The sequence below is a fragment of the Gallus gallus genome, chromosome 9, assembly GCF_016699485.2.
Source record: "Gallus gallus isolate bGalGal1 chromosome 9, bGalGal1.mat.broiler.GRCg7b, whole genome shotgun sequence".
Taxonomy (NCBI): Eukaryota; Metazoa; Chordata; class Aves; order Galliformes; family Phasianidae; genus Gallus; species Gallus gallus.
In genome coordinates this window covers 14,046,058-14,066,162 of record NC_052540.1, presented here as the reverse complement: position 1 = coordinate 14,066,162, position 20,105 = coordinate 14,046,058, and the positions used below count along the sequence as shown (strand labels likewise).

The 20,105-nt window shown below is 44.8% G+C and overlaps 1 protein-coding gene across 10 annotated transcripts in view; it reads left to right on the top strand.

Annotated features, from left to right (window-relative positions):
- LPP (LIM domain containing preferred translocation partner in lipoma) overlaps positions 1-20,105 on the top strand; it is a 318,284-nt gene that overhangs the window by 279,857 nt on the left and 18,322 nt on the right. For all 10 annotated transcript variants that reach the window (XM_046898474.1, XM_015291433.4, XM_046898475.1 and 7 more), the window contains one exon: positions 19,529-19,707. In XM_046898474.1, the coding sequence (XP_046754430.1) occupies positions 19,529-19,707 (179 nt within the window). The remainder of the gene's footprint in view (positions 1-19,528; positions 19,708-20,105) is intronic.

The following is a 20,105-nucleotide window of genomic DNA, read 5'->3' as shown; positions in this document are numbered from 1 at the left end:
GCTGACTCCACCAAAAGGCAGCTCTGACCACTTTCTTTGAAGACACAGCCAGGAAAAGAAAGTGGAGGTGTGGTACGCCCAGAATGTTTTATGAGATATGTGTGGCTAGGAAATTCTCCCTAGAGGTGGCTGACCCGGCCTCTGAAACCTCTTCAACTGGAGGGCAAAACCACCTCAAAAATGTCTTTTCTTTGAGATGGAGGGGGCTGCAGCTGCTGGGATTGGTCTCAGTGCAGCTCTGGCTGTAGCCAGAATGCACAAAATATACCCCAAGGTGGGAAGGCTCCTCAGGAAGACGTGGGTCAGCAGCATGCCTGGCTCTCATCCCCACCACAGGCTCCCAGCCTGCTCCAGCTCTCTGCCTGCAAAAGCACAGGGCTAATGCTGCAAAAGGGGTGGACGTGGGTCTGGCACCGCGATGGGCAGAGCAGTGCTGGAGAGATACAGCCATACAGGCTGCGGTGCTACCTGTGGGGTAAAGCAGGGCTGGAAAGGAATGGTGAGTATGCTTTAGGGAGCTGGTCAGAACGGATTCTTACTGTCGGACTTGAAGTTAACTGGGTTCAAAAAACTTGGATTGAAAAAATGTCTGTGTTAGCTCCAGACAGAGATGAACCCTGGAATCATGGAAACTTTCTGTTTCACTGCTGGCTTTGGGAGGACGTTTTGGCTTTCTAAGTTACGACATGACTGATACCTTCTATTTGTATTTTTGAGAATCATTTTGCTGTTGTTGTTATAGTCCTGTGACTCAAATCCATTTGAATTTTTCCCTTTGAACCATGTGTTTGTATGCCCTGGCTAGCCTAGCATTGCATTTGATATTCTGGCATTGGACAGTGGAGGATAGAGAAATGTTTTTCCACTGCTACCACAGTGCTCTTCAGCTTAGCATTGCAAAGTACAACTCTTAGCACAACCCATCATAGGATCATTTGAGTTGGAAAGGACCATTAAAGGTCATCTTGTCCAACTCCCCTGCAGTGAACAGGGACACCTACAGCTCCATCAGGTGCTCGGAACCCCATCCAGCCTGACCTTGGATATCTCCAAAGATGGGGCACCCACCATGCTTAGTTGTTCTGTCACTTCCCAGGAGGATGAGACACGGGGACTTGAGCAACTGAGGCCGGCACTGCTGAATAGAACAATTACAAGGAGAAGTACAAGAGGCAAGGCTTCCACTGACATCTCTTTCTGGCCTGAAAAAGAGGTCCGTTCTCCCCACTGGAGTTTTGCATTTCTTTTGTGGTTAGGTGGGGTCTGTGGGGAGGTGGTCTTCACCTACCCGCAGACTCTTCCCACAGTCGTTTTGTTTAGAGTTTTGACCTGAACAGAGGATATTTAGGGCAAGCTTTGAATGAAGAGCTGGAAGACAGCTCCCAGTCTTCCCCCTAGTGTTGCAGGAATACAGATGGCTGATAGAGGCATCTCTTGTTTTCTCCTGGTCATGCATAGGTAAATATTCGCTGGCCAAAGAGAGACAGGCAGAATAATTGATGCTATGGCTGTAAGATGAAGCTGTTTGCCTGGGAGAGGATGCGAACCCTTGAGGCACTCCCTAAGAGCACGCAACAGCTCTAGATCTGCAAATAAGGCACAAAAGGACATGCTCCATTTATGACTTGCCACCAATTCCAAGTACTCAGCCAGCATTGAACCATCAGTGTGTAAATGGTCATGTGATGCCTGGTGATGAAAAATGGAGGCACCTCAGGGGCTGCATTGAAAGTCTGCATGTTTCCCCCCCTGCCATCTATACCAGCTCCCCAGAGGCTCTGAGCTCAGTCTGCAGCTCAGTCCCTTTGTGCTGCTTTTGCAGCTGGGCAGGCCTTGAGGGGCTCTCTGGTGTGTGTCCACCCCATGTAAGGGGCATCTTTACCACTGGGATGCTTCTGCTGTGCTCATACCCAGTGGCAACCCAGCCAACCCATCTCCTGATGCCCTGGAAAGGACTGTAGTCTGCCTTGCTTTCTGAGAAGTATTGCCTGCAGGGCTAAAAAGGGGTAAAAAACTATTTTTGGTTGCTACTTTCAGCTGACCTGGCTCTAATGTGCTTGTGTAAGTGGGTAGCATTTTGCTTTAACATGTCAAACAGCTGATATTTTTGCAAGGCTTCCCTAACTCCTCCCTCCCTGCTCTTTTTTTCTGTCTCTATAAAATAATGCTGCTATAATCCATTTTGACTCAGCAGGATCCCTTTCACGCTGGCTAATCCCCATATATAGGCATCAGTTCAAGGAGGTGCACCAAAACGCTGCAATATTTTCCCTAACATTTTGTTTAACCAGGATGACATTATTCAGACAAATTAATTCCTCCAAGACGTAAACTTGTTCTGACTGAGTGCTGCAGCAGCTTCCCTGAGAGCAACAAACCATGATCTGACATCTTAACAGCCCTCCACATGGTCGGGGGGATCTTGCATAAAAGATCTTCAGCTGTGCATATGTGCAAGGTGCAGCTGCCCATTCTGTAAATAGATTTCTTTTCCAGCCAGCTTTGGGTGAAAAATGTCTTTTTTTTAAAGCATACAGGATCTAAAGCACAAGCTGTTTTGGAAAATATTCTGGCATAAGAAAACCGAGGGTGGAGGCTGCCCTGCTCTCTGAAATCCTTGCCAAAGGCTTGAAAAATAGGGGGTCCAACTCTGTCATTCTGAGCTAGCATGTTCCTACATGGGATTCACAGAGCCCAGTTGCACATGCAGCCAATATGTGCCACCTCTATGTGCCAAATGGCAGCCCCTGTGGGAAGGGGGGGAGGAAAATGTAATGTAACCAACCATTCATAAGGCTGTCAGAAGAAGGAATTCCTTGTGCCTCGTGGGCAGAATTGGAGCAGAGGTCCCAGCACGAGTAAGTGTTGCTGCTTTTATCCCGTGCAGGATGGATGCGGAGGAGGTGAGCTGCCTCACTGTGAGCACCAGTTCTTTGGAAGGCATGGTCAGGCTGCTGGAGCTGCATTCAAGTGGGGTTTTCTGTCTGTATTGATGGAATGTGTCTTCCTAGTGCTCGAGTCGTCTCATGTACTCTGTAATGTCTGCACTCTGGAGAGCAGCTGGGAAATGACTTTTGTTCCTTCTGCTCTGTGTTCCACTTAGCCCTGAGCATTATTACATCCATTCATGTGCCCGCCAGTCCTCCTCCTTGGTGCTTCCCTCAGCTCCCACATCTGTGATTGAGTAAGTCTTTGTGCCAACCTTAAGCCTGCCAGTGCTGCTGAGAGCCTCCTGGAGCAGGAGGAAGGAGGTGGAAACGCTGGTTGACTTAAAGTAGCTGAAGCTAAGCTATTTGAATGTGATTCTGAGTCCATATCTCACGGTCCATTCTCCTACTTTGAATTCTGCTACTGTCTTATAGGATGGCTTAAGTTGGAAGAGACTTCAAAGATCATCAAGCTCCAACCCCTTGCCGTGGGCTGGTTGCCCTCCACCAGATCAGGTTGCCTAGGGCACCATCGAGCCTGGCCTTGAGCACCTCCAGGGATGGGGCATCCACAACTCTGGGCAGCCTGTTCCTTATGTCTGGTTTTTTACCTACTTTGAGTTGCTACACAGTGCCTCAGTTTCTCCTCTGTGAGAAATGATTTGATGTTAATGATTTATTCATTGAGGTGTGCTTGGAATTACTTTAGAGTGCTTTGCTGCTGATGGCCATGATCCTGGGGTGCTGGGAGCTTCTCGTAGCTGGACTTATGTTCTACACCTTGCCACCCCCTGATCTAGTCAGAGCAGCTTGGGGAAACATTCTCATCTCTGGAGTAGCGTATTGCTGACAGAGGGCATCTCTGGTCTCTTGGTACTCTGGTTTTAAGTACCTTCATGTGGTATCATCACTATTAACTCAAACTGAGTTACAGTTACAGCAAATAAGTGTAACGTCTGAAAGACACTGAATAATTAAAAGGGCTTATAGCACAGCAGCATGCAGAAATGGAGTTGCATATGCTTGGAACTCCCTTATACTTAGATTAATTTCAGCGGTTCCCATTCCTCTGTATCAACTGTGACAGATGCTTCCCATCTCTCTCCCTGGGGATCTTCCTATCTTTTTCTCTCATTCTGGTTCTGTTTGAGAGAGGTCTGGCCTTGGGAATGTGCTTTTCTTTTGTATTGCATAATCAGTCTCCAAGTGCTCTCATTCTTCCAGCCCTAGGATCACCTGTCTGGTGATTTTTGAGTCTTTTCTTTGTCGCAGAAGTAAGTTTGACCAGTAGCTCTGAAAATGCTGTCACTCAGACACGCTGACCTACACGTTCATGGAAGTAACTGCATAATAGTAAGAAGTGTACATTTTTTGTTTTTGAGAGGGAACTCTTTTCCTTCCTGTTGAATCAATTCTTAAACCTTTCTGCAAAACTTTTCGTGCACTGAAGTTTTTATTTCATGTGAGATGCAACTACCTCACTTTATACAAACCTTGAAATGCCATTCAGTCACACAGCTTTTAAATGGCTCCTGCTTGTGGCTCCCTATGTCAGTAGCCAGGCAGCCTGGGATAAGTCATTTGTCCCTCAGCCATGTTTCTGGGGCCCCAGTGAGTGCTCCTATTAGAGAGCCCCTGTGAAAGAACACGACAAAGAGCTTTCTAGTACCTTGCTGCAGAGCTGATAAGCATTGAGTACTATCAGACTTATCTGTTGGTAACAACAAAGAAGGAGGGGGGAAAAAAAAACCTGCAGATTTAAAAGAAAAAAATAGTGGGTTAGTAAGATGTCAGAATAATGGAATAGAGAGGCATGGACTAGTGAACATCTTGGACTCATTTAAGCAAATAATGGTTTAATACACCCAACTGTGAGGCCATCTATCCATCCAGGGGCTAAGCCATCATCTTCTAGTACACCAGCTTTATCTACAGGTGGAGATTCATCCTGCAAAGTGCCAGCCTTCCTTAGGAAGGACCAGAGCTCTCTCTACAGCCACCTAAGGAAGCATTTGTGATAATAACCCTGTGAAAGGCCTGCTTGAAAAGGCTAGGAACGAGTAAAATTGAAGAATGGTTTTACATCCAAGTTCAGTACTGGGGGGGAGTGGAATTCCCTATCTAGTCTGCTGTCTGTCCTTTACAAGGATATGGAAAACCAGAGAAAGTGAAGAAAGGAGCCAAAGGTGGGAGAAAAAAGTATTTTAAAGTGAATTCAGACTATTTAAATTTCCAGAGGTGATGTGATGTATAAGGCGACTAAAGTACTGGCTAACAAACATTTTATAGTGGTGGAAGGCAGAACAACGGTGGAAACAGTAGCCAAACACTCATAGTAGAAATGAGACCAACAGTTTTAACAGTATGACTAATTACTAGTGGCGTAATAGAGTGGTAAGTGATAAGTCTTCATCTCTTGATGTTTTTAGATTAGGTCTGGATGCTGTCATGGAAGTCCTGAATTTCTGCTGGAGTTGGGGTGATGGTTCTGGTCTGTGATAAATAGGAGCTCACATTTGATGATTTCAGTCGAGGAGCTCAGCTTGCTGATGTTAAACCTGTAAAGCACTGGTAGTTCTAAGTCGACCAGTTGCCAGGGATTTTGCATGGAAACAATGCTGTGAGGATGCCAAGGACCTCACAAACTGTCAGTTTGGGGGTAGAAGAGGTGATGTCTTGTTTTGATTTCTTTTAGTCATCTTCCTGGAAGAGAGCAGAGAAGCCCAGGCATAGTTGGAAGATGGGAAGCAGACACATTGTATGCTGGCAGGGTCCCTGTGTTCCATGTGTGGTACTAGCTGACACGTTCCTCCTGTTAGACCTCTGCCATGGCAGGGCCAGATGTTAGTAAATCCAGCTGATACCACTGAATAATGGTGATTTATGGCACTGGGGATTTGCCTGCCTTTGTTTGAGGAGCCCAAGGGAGAGGCTTGCAGAGGAGGTGCTTGGAGTGGTCAGCCATCTAAGTCAGAAGAGGTAAAGGCTGGTGGTTTCAAAAATAGGCTTTCTTTCTGGCCATGTTGTGGTTCCTCTTGTCCATGAGGGACTGCTTTGTTTATGTTTCTTTCCAAAATGCTGAACATACACCAACTCAAGCTGGAGGCATAGAGTGTCTTTAAGACAAGACAGTTCAAATTAACCACCCTAAAATATAGAACACCCCATCCCTGAGGATGCTTTGCTTTGTGTGACTGAGTGATTTGTAGTTAAAAAGGAAGTTGTATCCAACGTGAATTACTTCACACATTAAGGCCTTGAAAAGATCAGCTCTACACTCAGCTGTAATCCTAGGGATGCCAGACAAACAGTGGAGTTCAAAGTGCGTGGAAGCAGGAGAATTAAATTGGAAAGACAGGTCTTTGGTATCCAGGCAGTATTTTCTCAACAGCACATCTCAAAGCGGTTTCCGAAGCTTGGTAAGAACAAGGATATGTGGGGTCAGATGAACCCTGGAGTGAGTGCCTGGTTTTCAGTCACGCATTCCAGATCTTAGCTCAAATATTTTTGTGTTGGGTTTCGTTCAGAAAAGTACAGAGAGACCCTGGAGCCAGAAATACTGTATAAAACACGCAGGATAATTAGCAACCTCCTGGAAACATGTGCAACTTTAATAAAATCTAAACTCCAGTTCCTTCCCACAGGTGGAGTCCAGCAGTACTGTAGGCAATATGTACAATTAAGCTATTTTTATTCTTCTTCATCTAAAATGTGAGTGTTAAAACATAAGTAGGGAAAGCAAATGGAAAGCATAAACCTGCCTGCGTGCCATGTTCATCTGAGCTCGCTGCATTAGCTCTGTGAAAAGCCTGGATCAGTCCTAAGCAGTGTACTCAAGCAAAGATTTTGCTAAGAGGAATGTCTTCACCTACAAACTGGGCTTAAAAAAAAAAAAAAAACCCTATGACTTTGCAGCTTGAGAAGATATTGACTTTCCCTGCCAACCACAAAGGGGAATAAATGACTCTGGGAGGGCTCAAGTAATTATACAAAGTGCCTGGATCAACTTTTCCGTGGGGATCCTGTAGCTACTGGTCTGATGGCTTAATAATGTGCTTCTGAAATGGCTGCTTTCCATTGCTGTTTCTCTCTGGGGCCAGATTTCCAGCGAGACTCCTTAGCTGCCCTTGCAGAGCTGGCAGGAAGATGCTTGCTGGACTCATGTTGCATATGAGGGAGCCAACATGAAGTTTTCCATAGGAAAGCTTACAGGTAGGGCAGAGCTGGGCTAAGCTGCCCTAACAGCAAACCCGGACAAAGTGGATGGCTCGTAAAGTCTTGGATCACTTCCTAGCTCTCCCTTCACCACCACTCCCGGCCCTTCTGTCCTTTTCACTCATCTCTTTGGAAGCTGGTGTGGTAGTGCAGGCAGGAAGCGATCTTTTTGCTCAGTAAGGTAGTGTGGTACCAACAACAAGATGTTTATTTCATTAGGAGATCACCAGTGCTCATCTGTATTGCTTGTGTTAGCTGGTAACTGGGTTGCTCAATACATGGGCTACATGTTACTACCATCCTGGACCTGATCCATAGAACATGGTGAAGAATGGCCCCTTCTTCCGTTGTTCCTAGTAGGTCCATTAAACCATCAGCAATGGAAAGATACGGGCCATACCAGTTTTACTTTGAGTGAGCTGCTTGGCAAAAGGCAAGGAGCAGGTTGGTTTGGGTGTTCAGACATTCTTGCAGGGGAAAAAAAGCAATTTCTGGTGTTCTGAAAGGAAGGTTGGAAGTAACGTAATTTAGGATGAAAATGAGCAATTCAGCAGTTAGTAAGAGACAACTACTGGTGCAGGTGACTGTGGAAGATCTCAGACCTTTAAAACAATGTATGAAATGCACTTTAATTTCCACTGTTGTGGAAAGAATATCCTCGTAACAGAACAGAATGGTTAAAGAACAGAATGATCCCAGAATATTATTATTTTTCCCCTATATTCCATAGGCACTGTGATTGTAGCACAAAAGTCCTTATGCTGAGAAGACACTATCGACTGGAGAATGGGCACGTTATATAATATGTATTATACATTCAGTGTGTTTATATAAATGTGCATTCCTTATGTAACTGTGTCACTAGGAAAACAGTGAGGCTGAACGAGTTCGTTTCTTCTATTGCCGTGTTTTGCTTGTTGACGCTTGAGCACTGTCACAAGACTGGAGTTTGTGTTATACTGCTGCCTGTGCCCAAGTGAATCTCTTCTTTTCAAAAGCTCCATTCACCTTTGGGGTTTACTGTGTTTTCTCAACTGTTGTTTCTTTTTTTAATGCAATACTTGGCTGAAAGCCTTTCGTGGTGTTGCTTTCACAAACTAAGGAGTAATCTGGTTAGTATCTATTAGGAGCTGACAGTTAGCTGACTGGCACAGTGTTCAGTGGCTGTGCTTTTCAACTTTAAATAATACACAGGGCAGCCTCCTCAAGTGATGTAAAAGACCTGGTAAAGAAATGCCAGCTGTCAGCTTGATTTTCAGTCTGCTTTGCTCTGACATAAACCTTACCGACAGCTCAGACCAATGTCCTTCATATTCCAAATTAATCCAGAATTTCTTGTGGTGATGAAAGGGAAAGAAATGACTTTAGAGCGAACATCCTTGACTAACGCTGCTGACACCAGAGAATTACCACCTACTCAGACGCGTCCATCTGCTCTCGATGGCAAATCACAGAGCCTGTTTTTATTTGCATTCCAATGGTTTTGCCATCCAAGGTTTGTGTCCAAGTCTCCATGTTGTCTGTCCAAAATAGGGCAGCTTCTTTTTTTTTTTCCACAAGAAAGCTTAATTTTTTCCAGCTAGAGAGTAAAAGAACAGTACCAAGAGGACAGATAAACTAGGTTAGCAATTGTGCTGCAAGAAAGCTTCTGCTCAGCAGTGCCACCCCCATAACTTGAACAGAAGAGTACCCAAAGCCTCCAAGTTACTTTTCACATCTTTCCAGAGATGACACAGAGGATCTGCCCTGTAGTGAAGGTATCAGTTTCAAGGTTAGAAGGAATTATTCATCATCATTTTTCTCCCAACCCTGTGTCTAGTTGTCTGTCAGTGATGGCCACAGCAGTTGAGTAATGGCAGAAGTGGGCTGGAGTTGCAGAGTAGCTGATGTCTACGTCTCTACATCTTTCTCTGGCCAAGAACATTTTGTAGTGGGGAAGGAGGGAATGGGTGAATGAACATCAGTCTCCAGCTAGAAGCCAGTCAGACTTTCACTTTTCTCACATCTCACTGTAGACTGCTGTTGGAAGTTCTCTTATGTGTTCCGTCCCTTGTCTGGATTCTACTTACGTAGTTGTCTCCATTTCCCTTTTTGTATCCCTTCCTCCCCTGTTACTCTTATCTCAGCAGGCAGCTCAAACTTGCTTCTCCAAACCAGGAGACTGAAGCAAGCATCCAGGTCACCTGAATGAGAAGAATTAGGGATGTCATTACATCTAAAAATAATCCCAGTACCTGCTAGGGAATATATTTGACCCTGGACTTACTCAGCAGCTGTATTTATTTCTAATTAGAGTCTGACTCTAGACAGAAGAATGGGTGTCGCTCCAGGGGATAGCTCAGCTCAAGCCTCTGAAGAAATCCTGGCCAAAATAAAAAAAAAAAGGTCCTGTTGCCTTCAGCACATGGCGGAAAGAATGCAGAAACTCAGTTCACAGTCCGAAGAGTTTCTTCTTGTTCTTATCCTTGACAGCGTACAATGCTAGTTGCCAGTGATCCCTGCCCAGTGTTCTTCCAAAGTCTTTAAAATATGCATTTCACTGACAGTTTCTTTAGGAATTAAGTAACTACCTTTTCCCTCCCTTCGGACCTCAGAGGACCTTCTAATGTTTCAGCCCTTGCCTTCCAGGCACGAGTAAGTCTCCCATTGCCCTACAGGCTCCAGCATGTTCTCTCTTCGCATCAGGGACTTAAATGCATTTGGCAGCTCTTTAAGAAACACATTAGGGATTTGGGAGAATCATATTCTCTCTGTTAGACCAGGTCTCTGCAGCATCCAAGTGCACAGAGAGTTCTGTTGGTTCTTTTTCCAAGCTTTATATTGAATTATGTTATCTATTAAAAGCAGCTATTTTTATGCTGAACTGTTGCCATGACCTGTATTTCACAACTCACATGTATGCACTGAAAAAATATCTTGCGCTCAGAAATTGTTCTGTTGAAAGTTCTCTGAAATTTTGTGCAAAATCTCATTACCTTTTGGCTTACTTTTGGTTTGGGTTGGTTTAGGGACTTGTTAGTAGTTAGGGATTTCTTGGTAGTTTGGGTGCTAGCTTTGATATTCATAATAGTGACATTACTTCCGTCCGAGCATCACAAGCTTTCCAATATCGGATTAAACGCACTCTGCAGATTACGTGAGGCAGAGAGATGGAAAATAATGAAATGAAACAGTCACTGGTGAACCCAAGGTCAGAAGCCAACCATCCTTACTTCCTACTGCTCTTCTCGTGCCACTAGAAAACTTTGTGGCTGAACTGAGAGGAGGAGCACAAGAAGCTTTACATTCTCTTTGCTCAAGTAACTTGAAATGGATATTCAGCTGCAATATTGACCTTTTGGTAGTTATTACAAGCCCCTTAGACCTGCTCTTCTTTATGACTTGAAATAAGCAGGAGAAAATGGATTGTGTGCCTTTCCTTGTAGCTGAAGAAGGTAAGTTTTTTTTTTTTTTTTTTTTTTTTTTTTTTTAGAACCATTGAACAGAATCATAGAATGGCTTGAGTTGGAAAGGACCTTAATGATCATTGAGCTCCACCCCCTGCCATGGGCTGGCTGCCCTCCACCAGATCAGGCTGCCCAGTGCCCAACCAACGTGGCCTTGGGCACCTCCAGGGATGGGGCAGGAGGAGTGAAGAGAAGGCTTCTGCCTTTTCTTTTTTCTTCTTAATTTATGATTCTTAACTACTTTAGAAATATCTCACCTGTCCAGCAGTACTCCTCTTTTCTCTTGGTTTTGTGTTTTTTGTTTTGTTTTGTGTTTGTTTTTCCAGGAAATCTCTTCTAGAGAGCAGGGGAGGCATAAAATGCCAGCTTTAAGTAGGCTGTAGTTAAAAGGCTGGAGGTGTTCAATCTGTAACCAAAAAAAGCTCATCTTTGCTGGATGATGGCTTACTGAGAGAAACAGGTTCAACTAAAATTTGATTTCTATGTTAAAAACCATCAAGAAAATGGAATCTCGTTGATTATGTCACAAATTCAGTCCTTCAGGAAAAGCATGGCAGGCAAGAACTCATTTCTAATGTAAAAATATCAAGAACGAGGAGAGCGAGGGGAACTATAAATAACCACCAAAATGTCACAGAGTCAGTCATTTTTTCCTCTGCAAGTCAGCTTTAGCAGTTAAGGTCAAGATAACATTTCCATGTCAATGGTCAGTTACATCAAAATTCTAAAACAGGAAGATTGAATGGAATTTTGGATTTTTTTTTGTATTCCACCCAGATTTGACCAATTTATAGTTTCTTCAGTCTGCCAGCTCTGAGTTCCAGTGTTATTTTGGTTAAGCTCTTTGCCAGAGTGGCAAGCTTGGATTGGAGAGTCAGGTTTATTAAAGGCTATGAAATTAAATTCTCTACAAAAATAAAAAACTAAAAAATAAGAAGAAAAGAGCCCACTTCTTGCTGATAGCAACCTCATTGTATTCCCTTTGATGCGGTTCAGTTTGTCTTGGATTTTGGCCTAACGATTTGCTACACCGTTTTTGTTTTGTTTTGTTTTCACAAAGTTCTAATCAGTTTAAACTGCAAGTGGTTTGAAATGCCTCTCTAACAGCTTCCTCGGCACTGCTAATTGAGCTTTAAATCTCTGTGTTGTCCACAATTGTATCTAAACAAGGAGCAGAGTGTATCTGCTCGCTGTTTGCCACATCTCCCAGCTGCATGCAATTCTGCTGCCCGAGCAGAAAGCAATCACAATGGGACAGATCCTTCAATCCTTATTTAGGCAGAACTCCCAGGGTGGCATACAAGGTCACGCACATCATGTTGTGAGGGAATAGATGGATTTGGTGGTGAGAACATGTAAGACAAGCAGCGTAACATCTGTAGTGCAAAGTCTGTAAGCGCTTGGGCATAGGGAACAGCTTTGCTTTATCCCCTGGAGCACTTTGTACAGTGGAGTCCTGTGTTGTGATTATGGCTTGTAGGTGCTGTCACCTGACATGTTGTTAATAATAGGTAAAAGTGCAGGCTGTCGAAATGTGCAGTGTGTTTTTCCTGTCCCTGAGGAGCAGAGCTAATAGAGTAGCACCATTTTTTACAGGTAGAGTGAACCTTGGTAACTTCAGAAAGAATTCCAACGGATTCTCAAACTAGCTGCAGACAGTCTTTGAAGTGGGCAAGGACAGCAGATGATTCATCTCTAGGTTGTGACCCTGGTGGTCTGAAGCCATCCTAATCCCCCAAGGCATTGCTGCTGCTGCAGTGAGGTCCGGGTATTTTGGTGTCAACTCTGTGCCAGTTCTCCTGAGCTGCTGAGTCTTTGAACAAATTGTTTACCTCTGGTGTTCTGGGAGGAATTGTGAGGGATTTCCTTCAAATTAGAAATCTTCGAAAATCAGCATCTTTCTCCAGGCACTGTGTTATGCAACAGGTTGTAACAAGGGCCAGAGGTCTGGTCGTGAGCTCGGGATCTCCTTGGACTGAAGAAATGTGGGATGGTAACGGCCTTATCAGATCATCCCTCCCTGCCAAGGAGGCTCACCTTCAGTTGCCTCAGTGCCCATCTCTCCAGGACCCCAAAAGCCCACTCCAGCATACTGGTTGTTGTATGCTGAACCTGGTGCAGTCCTGGTGTAACATGACCACCTTCACGCGGTCATACTTAACATGATGCACTGCTTTGTTTCTATGAAGAATGTGCGTATCCTCTTTTTTGATGTCAGGATGTGAGAAGGTTTGGAAACACAGCTTCACCAGATGGAAAATTACCGAAGGAACCAGAGCTGATTACCAAGATATGTAACAAAATCCTTGCTGTTAAGGTTGCTTTCAAGTGCATGGAAGCATCTTGCCTCTGACAGTTACTTAGCTGAAAAGGTGGTAGGAAAATCAGGCATTTTATCTTCCAGCCCACCAGTTTAGAGTAGGAGTTCCTAATTTGTTATGTTTATAAATGCTGCCATTTTAAAGTGACAAAGATCTCAATGTTGTCAAGAGAAGGAACGTACAGAAGATGAGTAGCTTTGAGCGCCAGAAAGTAGTTAAGTAATTTCCAACATGAGGCTTCTTGTGGATTTTTAGCTGGAAGGAGTCAGTGTGGCTGTGGTTGGACACTGAGCCTAACGCAGAGCAGATCAGTTAACCCTGGTGTTCCTTCATCAGTCTCAATTTGTTGGTATGGGAGATGTCCATGGGACTTCTGTGAAACAGTGTTGAGCAGCAGAGAGATCAGCCTGTCCCTGGCTGTGCTGTTCCAGGTCTATCTCACCCCAGTTAGTATGGCCAGCCTGTGAGCCTACTGCATCCAGCAGCTGCCTTCCCTAGGTCTCCTCTCCACCCTTGGATGATGGCAAAGCCATCACTCAACCTATGTTTGGTAAGACGGTGTTCTTAAAGAGCAAATGAAGCTGCTTCTTCCACCAATTGTAGAGAATATTTTAACATCTGCTAATCATTTGTGGAGCTCTTCCTAAACCCTGCTCCATTTTCATCATGGCCTTGATGTTATTACACGTTTGTGGAGTTGACTGCCTCTTGTTGTCATTTTTCCTACTAAGGCAAGCCACAAAAACACATCTAGTGTTTCTGTAATAGTTGCGGGGCAAGGAGAAGGGACTCCTTCACCCTGTATGCTGAGAGAACTCTGTGCCAGATTCACCTCCAACTGCTCTGTGTCCAAAAACGCAGAGCTGAATCGGGTTGATCCTGACAAGAAAAGCAGATTCCAGCAGAGGGGGAAGCGTGCCAGCCATGGTATTGCTACTGTGCTGGGAAAGCCACTGAAAACTGAGCCGAATGGAAGAACTATTTGAAAGCCACTGAAAACAGCAGCCTGCAGGGCCTGAGTCTACACTGTGTAGTTGTTGGTAGCTGTGTGCTCGGCTCAGACCCACATCATACTGGTAGCGTTGCAGGGTTGCCAATGTAATTTATTCCAGCATCTTCCCTCCCCTCTCCGAGCAAAACAAACTATACCACCTAAAGAGTACTCTCACTGCTCACCGCTGTGGCTGAACTGGGGGCTTTTTTCAGGGTATTTCTGACTGACAGGTCGTGTCTCTTCCCCCCCCCACACACACACACTGACACAGTTCTGGGCAACGTGGCCCAAATGTCAGAGATTCAGCCAAGATGCTTCCAGGGCTTCTGCCTGCAGCACCTACAGCTCTGAGAGCCGGGGAAGGTCAGGAGTGCTCAGATACTGCTCATCGTGTATCCAGCTGGTAAGGTAAGGGGAAAAGTTAACCCACGTACACCCAGGTATTCTCAAATGTGCAAGAGGGAACTTCATGCCAGCCATTAGTGAATTAATTTAGTTATTTATACCAAAGATCTACCCATTTGTGGAGAAAGATGGATAGGTAATCACTGGGGATGGCTGGGGCCTTCAGGAAGGGAAACAAGGTCTTGGTCTTGAATGTTTGTTTTCTAGAAAAAAAAAAAAGCAAAAAAAGAAAGAAGGTCTTGAAAGTGTTGAAATTTTGTCTTGACCCTTAACCCCTCCACCAATGTCTGCTTTATATTTAACTTATAATCCAGCTCTATAGTTTCAGACCCAAAACCTAAATGAAACCATTTGAAGTGCAGCGTTTCAACTGACCTGATCTAATTTGGGGTTTATACGTTCACCAGACGTTTTGAGATTAAAGTGTTCTGTCTTCACTTAACTGTCTTCATTTAAGTATGGAAATATTTTCAAGCCTCAGAATTCATCCCACGATGGGGAAAATGTCTCCCGCTCCTCTCTCCTCACAGTTGGAGGAAATGAAGGATGGAGTCACAAGATTTAAAGCAATTCACTTACCACACTTTACTAAGTTACAGTTCAACTACAGCAGTTGACCGTGTGCCTGTTTTTAGCTCAACAGTCACTTTTGGTTCCCGCAGCCAATACCATCTCCTCTGTGCAGTCCCTCCAAAAACGTTTCTTCTGCAGTGCTCACAAAGCAAGTTCATGTCTCTGTGCATGAGTTGCCAATATAATTTATTCCAGCAACTTACCTCCCTTTTCCCAGCAAAACAGGCTAGCCCATCCTCATGTCCTTGTGTGTGAGCTCTGCTCTGTCTGCTGTACGGGGGGCGGGAGAGGTTGTGTTCATTAGCACTCCAGATGAATTGCCAGTACATCAGAAGCAGTGAGTAACCTCTGTGGTTTTTCTTCTGTATTCATTGCTAGGTCATTGTGGGAGGGTCCTTCTGCTGCACCATATTGTGAGTTACTGCTGTCACCCAAAATTTGGTCCTGGGGGTTATTACCTAGAGCATTAGGAAAGCAGGATGCTCTGCACGCTGCCTGCCTGTCACCGCAGCTCAGTTCCCAAAGCTGTTTGCCAGCTCTCCATCTGGGATGTTAAGTTTTCAGGAGGGGATTCAACCACTTCCCACTTTCAGTCTCTGATGGCTCTTGCACCCCAGAAGTGTTTCCTGGCAGCCTGAAATCTCACTTTGTTTCCCACGTTTAAACCCACCATCTGCAGAGCAACTCCCTTTGGTGTCTGCTGTTTCTGAGGGGCCAAGTGTTGCTATAGGGAGGCTCTTCAACAATTTCTTCACCACTTAATGTCAAATATGTGTTCAGTCTTTGTTGTTGATAGGGCTGCATTTGTTTAAGTCTGCAAGTTTTCACCCACAAGCTGCTCATGGACATTCTGCTCACTTCAGTTGTTCTTTGCCTGTGTTTTAGTGTACCTTTGCTTGGATTCATTTCTCTTTTGCACCTTAGGGTGCATTCTGGTTGGAAAAAAATTATTTGCAGAAAGAGCAGTGATGCACTGGTACAGCTGCCCAGGGAGTTAGGGGAGTCACTGTCCCTGGAGATGTTCAAGAACCCTGGAGATGTGGCACTGAGGGATGTGGTCAGTGGGCATGGTGGGATGGGTTGGGATTGGACTTGTTGATCTTAGAAGTCTATTCCACCCATTATGATTCCGTGATTCATTATTCTCCCCAGGTCCGATTTTTCTTTGCTGTGGATGAGTAGTTGTGCTCACAAGAGGCCTAGACTCAGACTCAGTCTTTAATGTGGGACCAGCGTCCCATTTAGAAATGCTTTCTGTCAATTGTTCTTTTCCAGCCTCCAGAAATTAGATGCGGGGACACGAGTGTCTCAATAAGGAAGGCTACTGCCTGCCTCTTAGCCAAAACACTGGGAAAATGGTGGTAAACTTCCCCCTCAGCCCATCCTGGACTTGTGGGCTGTACTTTTATGACATGAATTGACCACAGCGCCTAGATCTGGTGTTCCATAGCTGGTTCTTCTCTTTCTTCTCTATGCCTTACTCTGCTGTTCTGTGTGAGCTCATCGGACGCACCCTGGGGCTGACAGTGGCAGCTCAGGAGAAAAGGTAAAATTCAGTGCCATCGTTTTATTTTTCTTCATCTTTTTTGGCTTTGTGAAGGCCTGAAACTTCCAGGAGGTGCTAGGAGAGTTAGCTCAACTGTGAAAGAGAGCAAAATTGAGAAGCCAAACTTAAAATCCTAGAGTGATGCCATTCTCATAATGTGCAGAAATACCTTTGTGCAGGTTGTTAGCTGCTGGGGCCGCATTTAGGCATGTAGGATAACCTGATTACAGAATCAAAGAAAACACTGTTAGCTCCGCAGGCCAAATCCTGCCTTACAGCAACCTGATGTCAAATGGGTGTGAGTCGAGGAAGCTTTCCCTTTGGCATCGTGTGGTAACACCTTGAAGAGAAGGGTTTGAGCCAGGGATCTAGCAGGGAACGAGGCTTAAGCAAATACACTCCCAGACAGGGAGTGAACTGGAGTCTGAATCTAATGACTTTGTTTTTCCTCACTGGTACAGACTTGGAAGGATGAAAAGAATTAATTTCTCAGGTCTGATTTTTGGATTGTACAGAAGGTTTAATCAAGAGTTGGTTAATTAGAATGCTTGTCATGCTGTGAAAATGTCAAATGGTGCAACTGAGCTGCAATTTGGGAGCAGAAGACTTGTGTTTTCTGAAGGCGTAATCCAGAAACACGATTACCTGCTGTTATGGTCACTGCAAAACTCCCACCGAAGCCAGCATCACACGAGATGTCAGACAAGATGGCTGGGATGATCCTTTGCAGCCTGAACTCTGTCTCTCTGAGATGTGAGAGTAGGAGCTGCACTACATCTGTAGTGAGAGCATTTCCAGGCCATGCTGCTTGGAGATGGATCGCAGCTGCTGGTTTCTGCTCTGCTCACAGTACCAGACTGATTGTGCTCAGCTTTGCTGTCAGCAGAGCAGCTCTCCATATGCAAGTAAGCTGTGAAATTCCTGGTTGTGTTGTGGGTGCTTAGTGTTTATCAGAATTCAAAAGACTGTTAGGAAAGTTCATGGGAGGAGCATCCACTGGAGGCTGTTAAACATGTTGAGCTCAGGAAGCCCTAAGCCAGAAATTGCTGGAGGCTGGGAGCATGTCCTGAGGAACTGCTGTGCTTTGTTTGTCCTGTTCTCAATTGCCCTTGGCCTCTGTTGTTGATTGCTCTTGGAAACAAAGCAAGCAATGATTTGGTGAGGCAAATGCTCCATACCTGCAAGGTGTCATAGATGATGCCTTATGAGTGATGCAGTCTTCCATAGGCATCTGTAGGTATGCAGCATTCCTTCCATGGTGGTACAGAGAAAGCAGCAGAGATACGGACTGAGATGATGTGATCTGCTTATGCAAAGCAAAATGGTATATTTGCCAGGTTATTCCTCCAAGTGGAAAATTATTGACCTTGCTTTTTCTGGCATACTAGCTACTGTTACAGTGATGATGATGGTGACAGCAACCAGACAGAAAGGCCAGCAATAATTCTTTCCTGCCCATTATTACAAAGCATAAAGCAAAATCCAGGCTAAAACCAGTGCTAGTCTGGCTGTGTTCTCTTTATAAATGTGTTAGGTGGTTCTCCTATGGGTTTCAATTCAGGACTTTTCATATTGAGCTTTCCAGAACCAATCTTTCTGATCTTCTGATGTGAACCTGTGTCTATACGTTTGTATCTTACCAGTGATTTGCAGCCCAGAGATAACACCCAGTACATATGTGTGAGTGTAGAAGTAACCCTTCTGAGCTCCTGGGTGATTCATCTCCTGACAGTACATCTTGGCTGTACATGTAAGAACTGGATATTGCCCCTGAGAATATTGGCTCAAAGAAGCAATAACAGTGTGGTCAGTCAAAGTACTATTTTCCCTGGGAATTTTGTTGCATGAGGAAAAAGAACTTCAGCCTTCCTTTGTTCGTCAACATGATCTGCCTTTCAGCAGCTTTTTCTGTTCCTGTCCCATTAAATGTGTTCTTTTTTTCCTGCCCTCATATCTGTGTATCTCAGTCATAATCAGTATTATAACCACGGATATTCTGCCTTATCCAAGATTCAAACATGAGCTGATAACATTTGATATATCCAGGTGCATCAAGCAAGGATAGAGAGTGAAATTCATTCTCCTAAGCTCCACTGAAATGACCCAAATCATTGCCATAGATTTATTGGTAGTGTCTGTGTTTGGCACCTTTGATTCATGGCATATGCATTTTGGGTGCTTGGTTTGAAATGGCAACTTGCACAGCTGGTGTCAGAAGGGCTGGAGTGTCTCATGGGCAGCTATTTGAAGCAAAACTACTCTGGTGTTTCTGTAACCGACTACAGGGGTGAGTGAGAGTTGAAATGAGATGAATTGCTCAGTGTAACCCACTTGAAGAATGTTTTATTGGCTCCAGTGCTTCAGGAGCAGGCTGGCATACCTGTGAGGCCGGCGTACATGTAAGGCCAGGAGGATGGCTTTGGAAATGGCATTTTATTCATCATCTCAAACTTTGGGAGGTAGAGATAAATGATCACATGAAGTCATCCTGAACTCGTGCCCACGCAATGCTTTTGTTCCAGGCACTGTCTTGTTTACTCCTAGGACTTGACAGTAGTTTTCCTGCTGGGAGAGGAAGATTAAGGTTTACCTACCAGACAGATAAAGATTCCTTAGGGCAGAGCAGTTAGGGTGTCTCTATAGAGCCCCAGGAGTGTGAGCTCCAGCTTTGCACTGCACTTTAAGGAGGTTTTGTCTGATAACTCAGCTGCAAAAAGTTATTCAAGCTGAGCAGTTTGGAGACAAACATGCAGAAAGACAGGCTGCATAGCTTTCTCATTTGTTCTTGGCTACAGTAGCTTCAGTATCTCAAATACATCCACCTGATGGGTCATCTCTGATCACTTCTCAGAGCTGTTGAGAGAAGGCTGTGATTTTTCTCCCAAGGGTTACACTGCTTTGCATTTTCACATGATACTAAAGGCTTGACCCGGGCCTCACGCTGTTAACATGCTCTTTGTTGATTGTACTGCGCTTATCTAGAAGAAATGAAAGCACCTCAAACTGCTAAGTAGAGTAGCAGTAGCCTCCGGCCCAGCTGACCTTTATAAACATCCTGCTGAGATGGAGCTCACACCTGCTTGTGTATGTTTGGTTTGCAGAACACACTGGAGCAATGCAGTGTATGCGCGAAGCCCATCATGGAAAGGATCCTCCGAGCCACCGGGAAGGCCTACCATCCCCACTGCTTCACCTGTGTCATGTGCCATCGCAGCCTGGATGGGATTCCCTTCACCGTGGATGCCGGTGGGAACATCCACTGCATCGAGGATTTCCATAAGTACGGCCCAAGCTGCTCTCGGTTGCTTTGTTTCGTCTGTCTCTTTTGCCCCTAAAAACATTCCTTACTCTCTCCGAGCGTCCAAAAAGATATGAGCCCTCTGCCACTTCCTCTGAAGGCTTTATGAAGTAGTCAGAGCTTTGCTTCAATCAGGCATAGTGTGGCATACAAGATTGACTGGTTAGTGGCTAGTAATGCTTGATCTCTGTCTTGTGGTAGAGATAGATCTGAATCTATGGGTAACCTCTGTGCTCATCTATTTAAAATGCTGTGCACTCCTCCCTGCCTTCCCTGAGCTCAGCATGTGCACATTTCTCCTTGGTTATACCTGTGCTTCCACATCAGTGTCTCTCCCTTTCTTCCACCTGAGCAATTAAGAGAGGTCCTGTGCTGTTGCA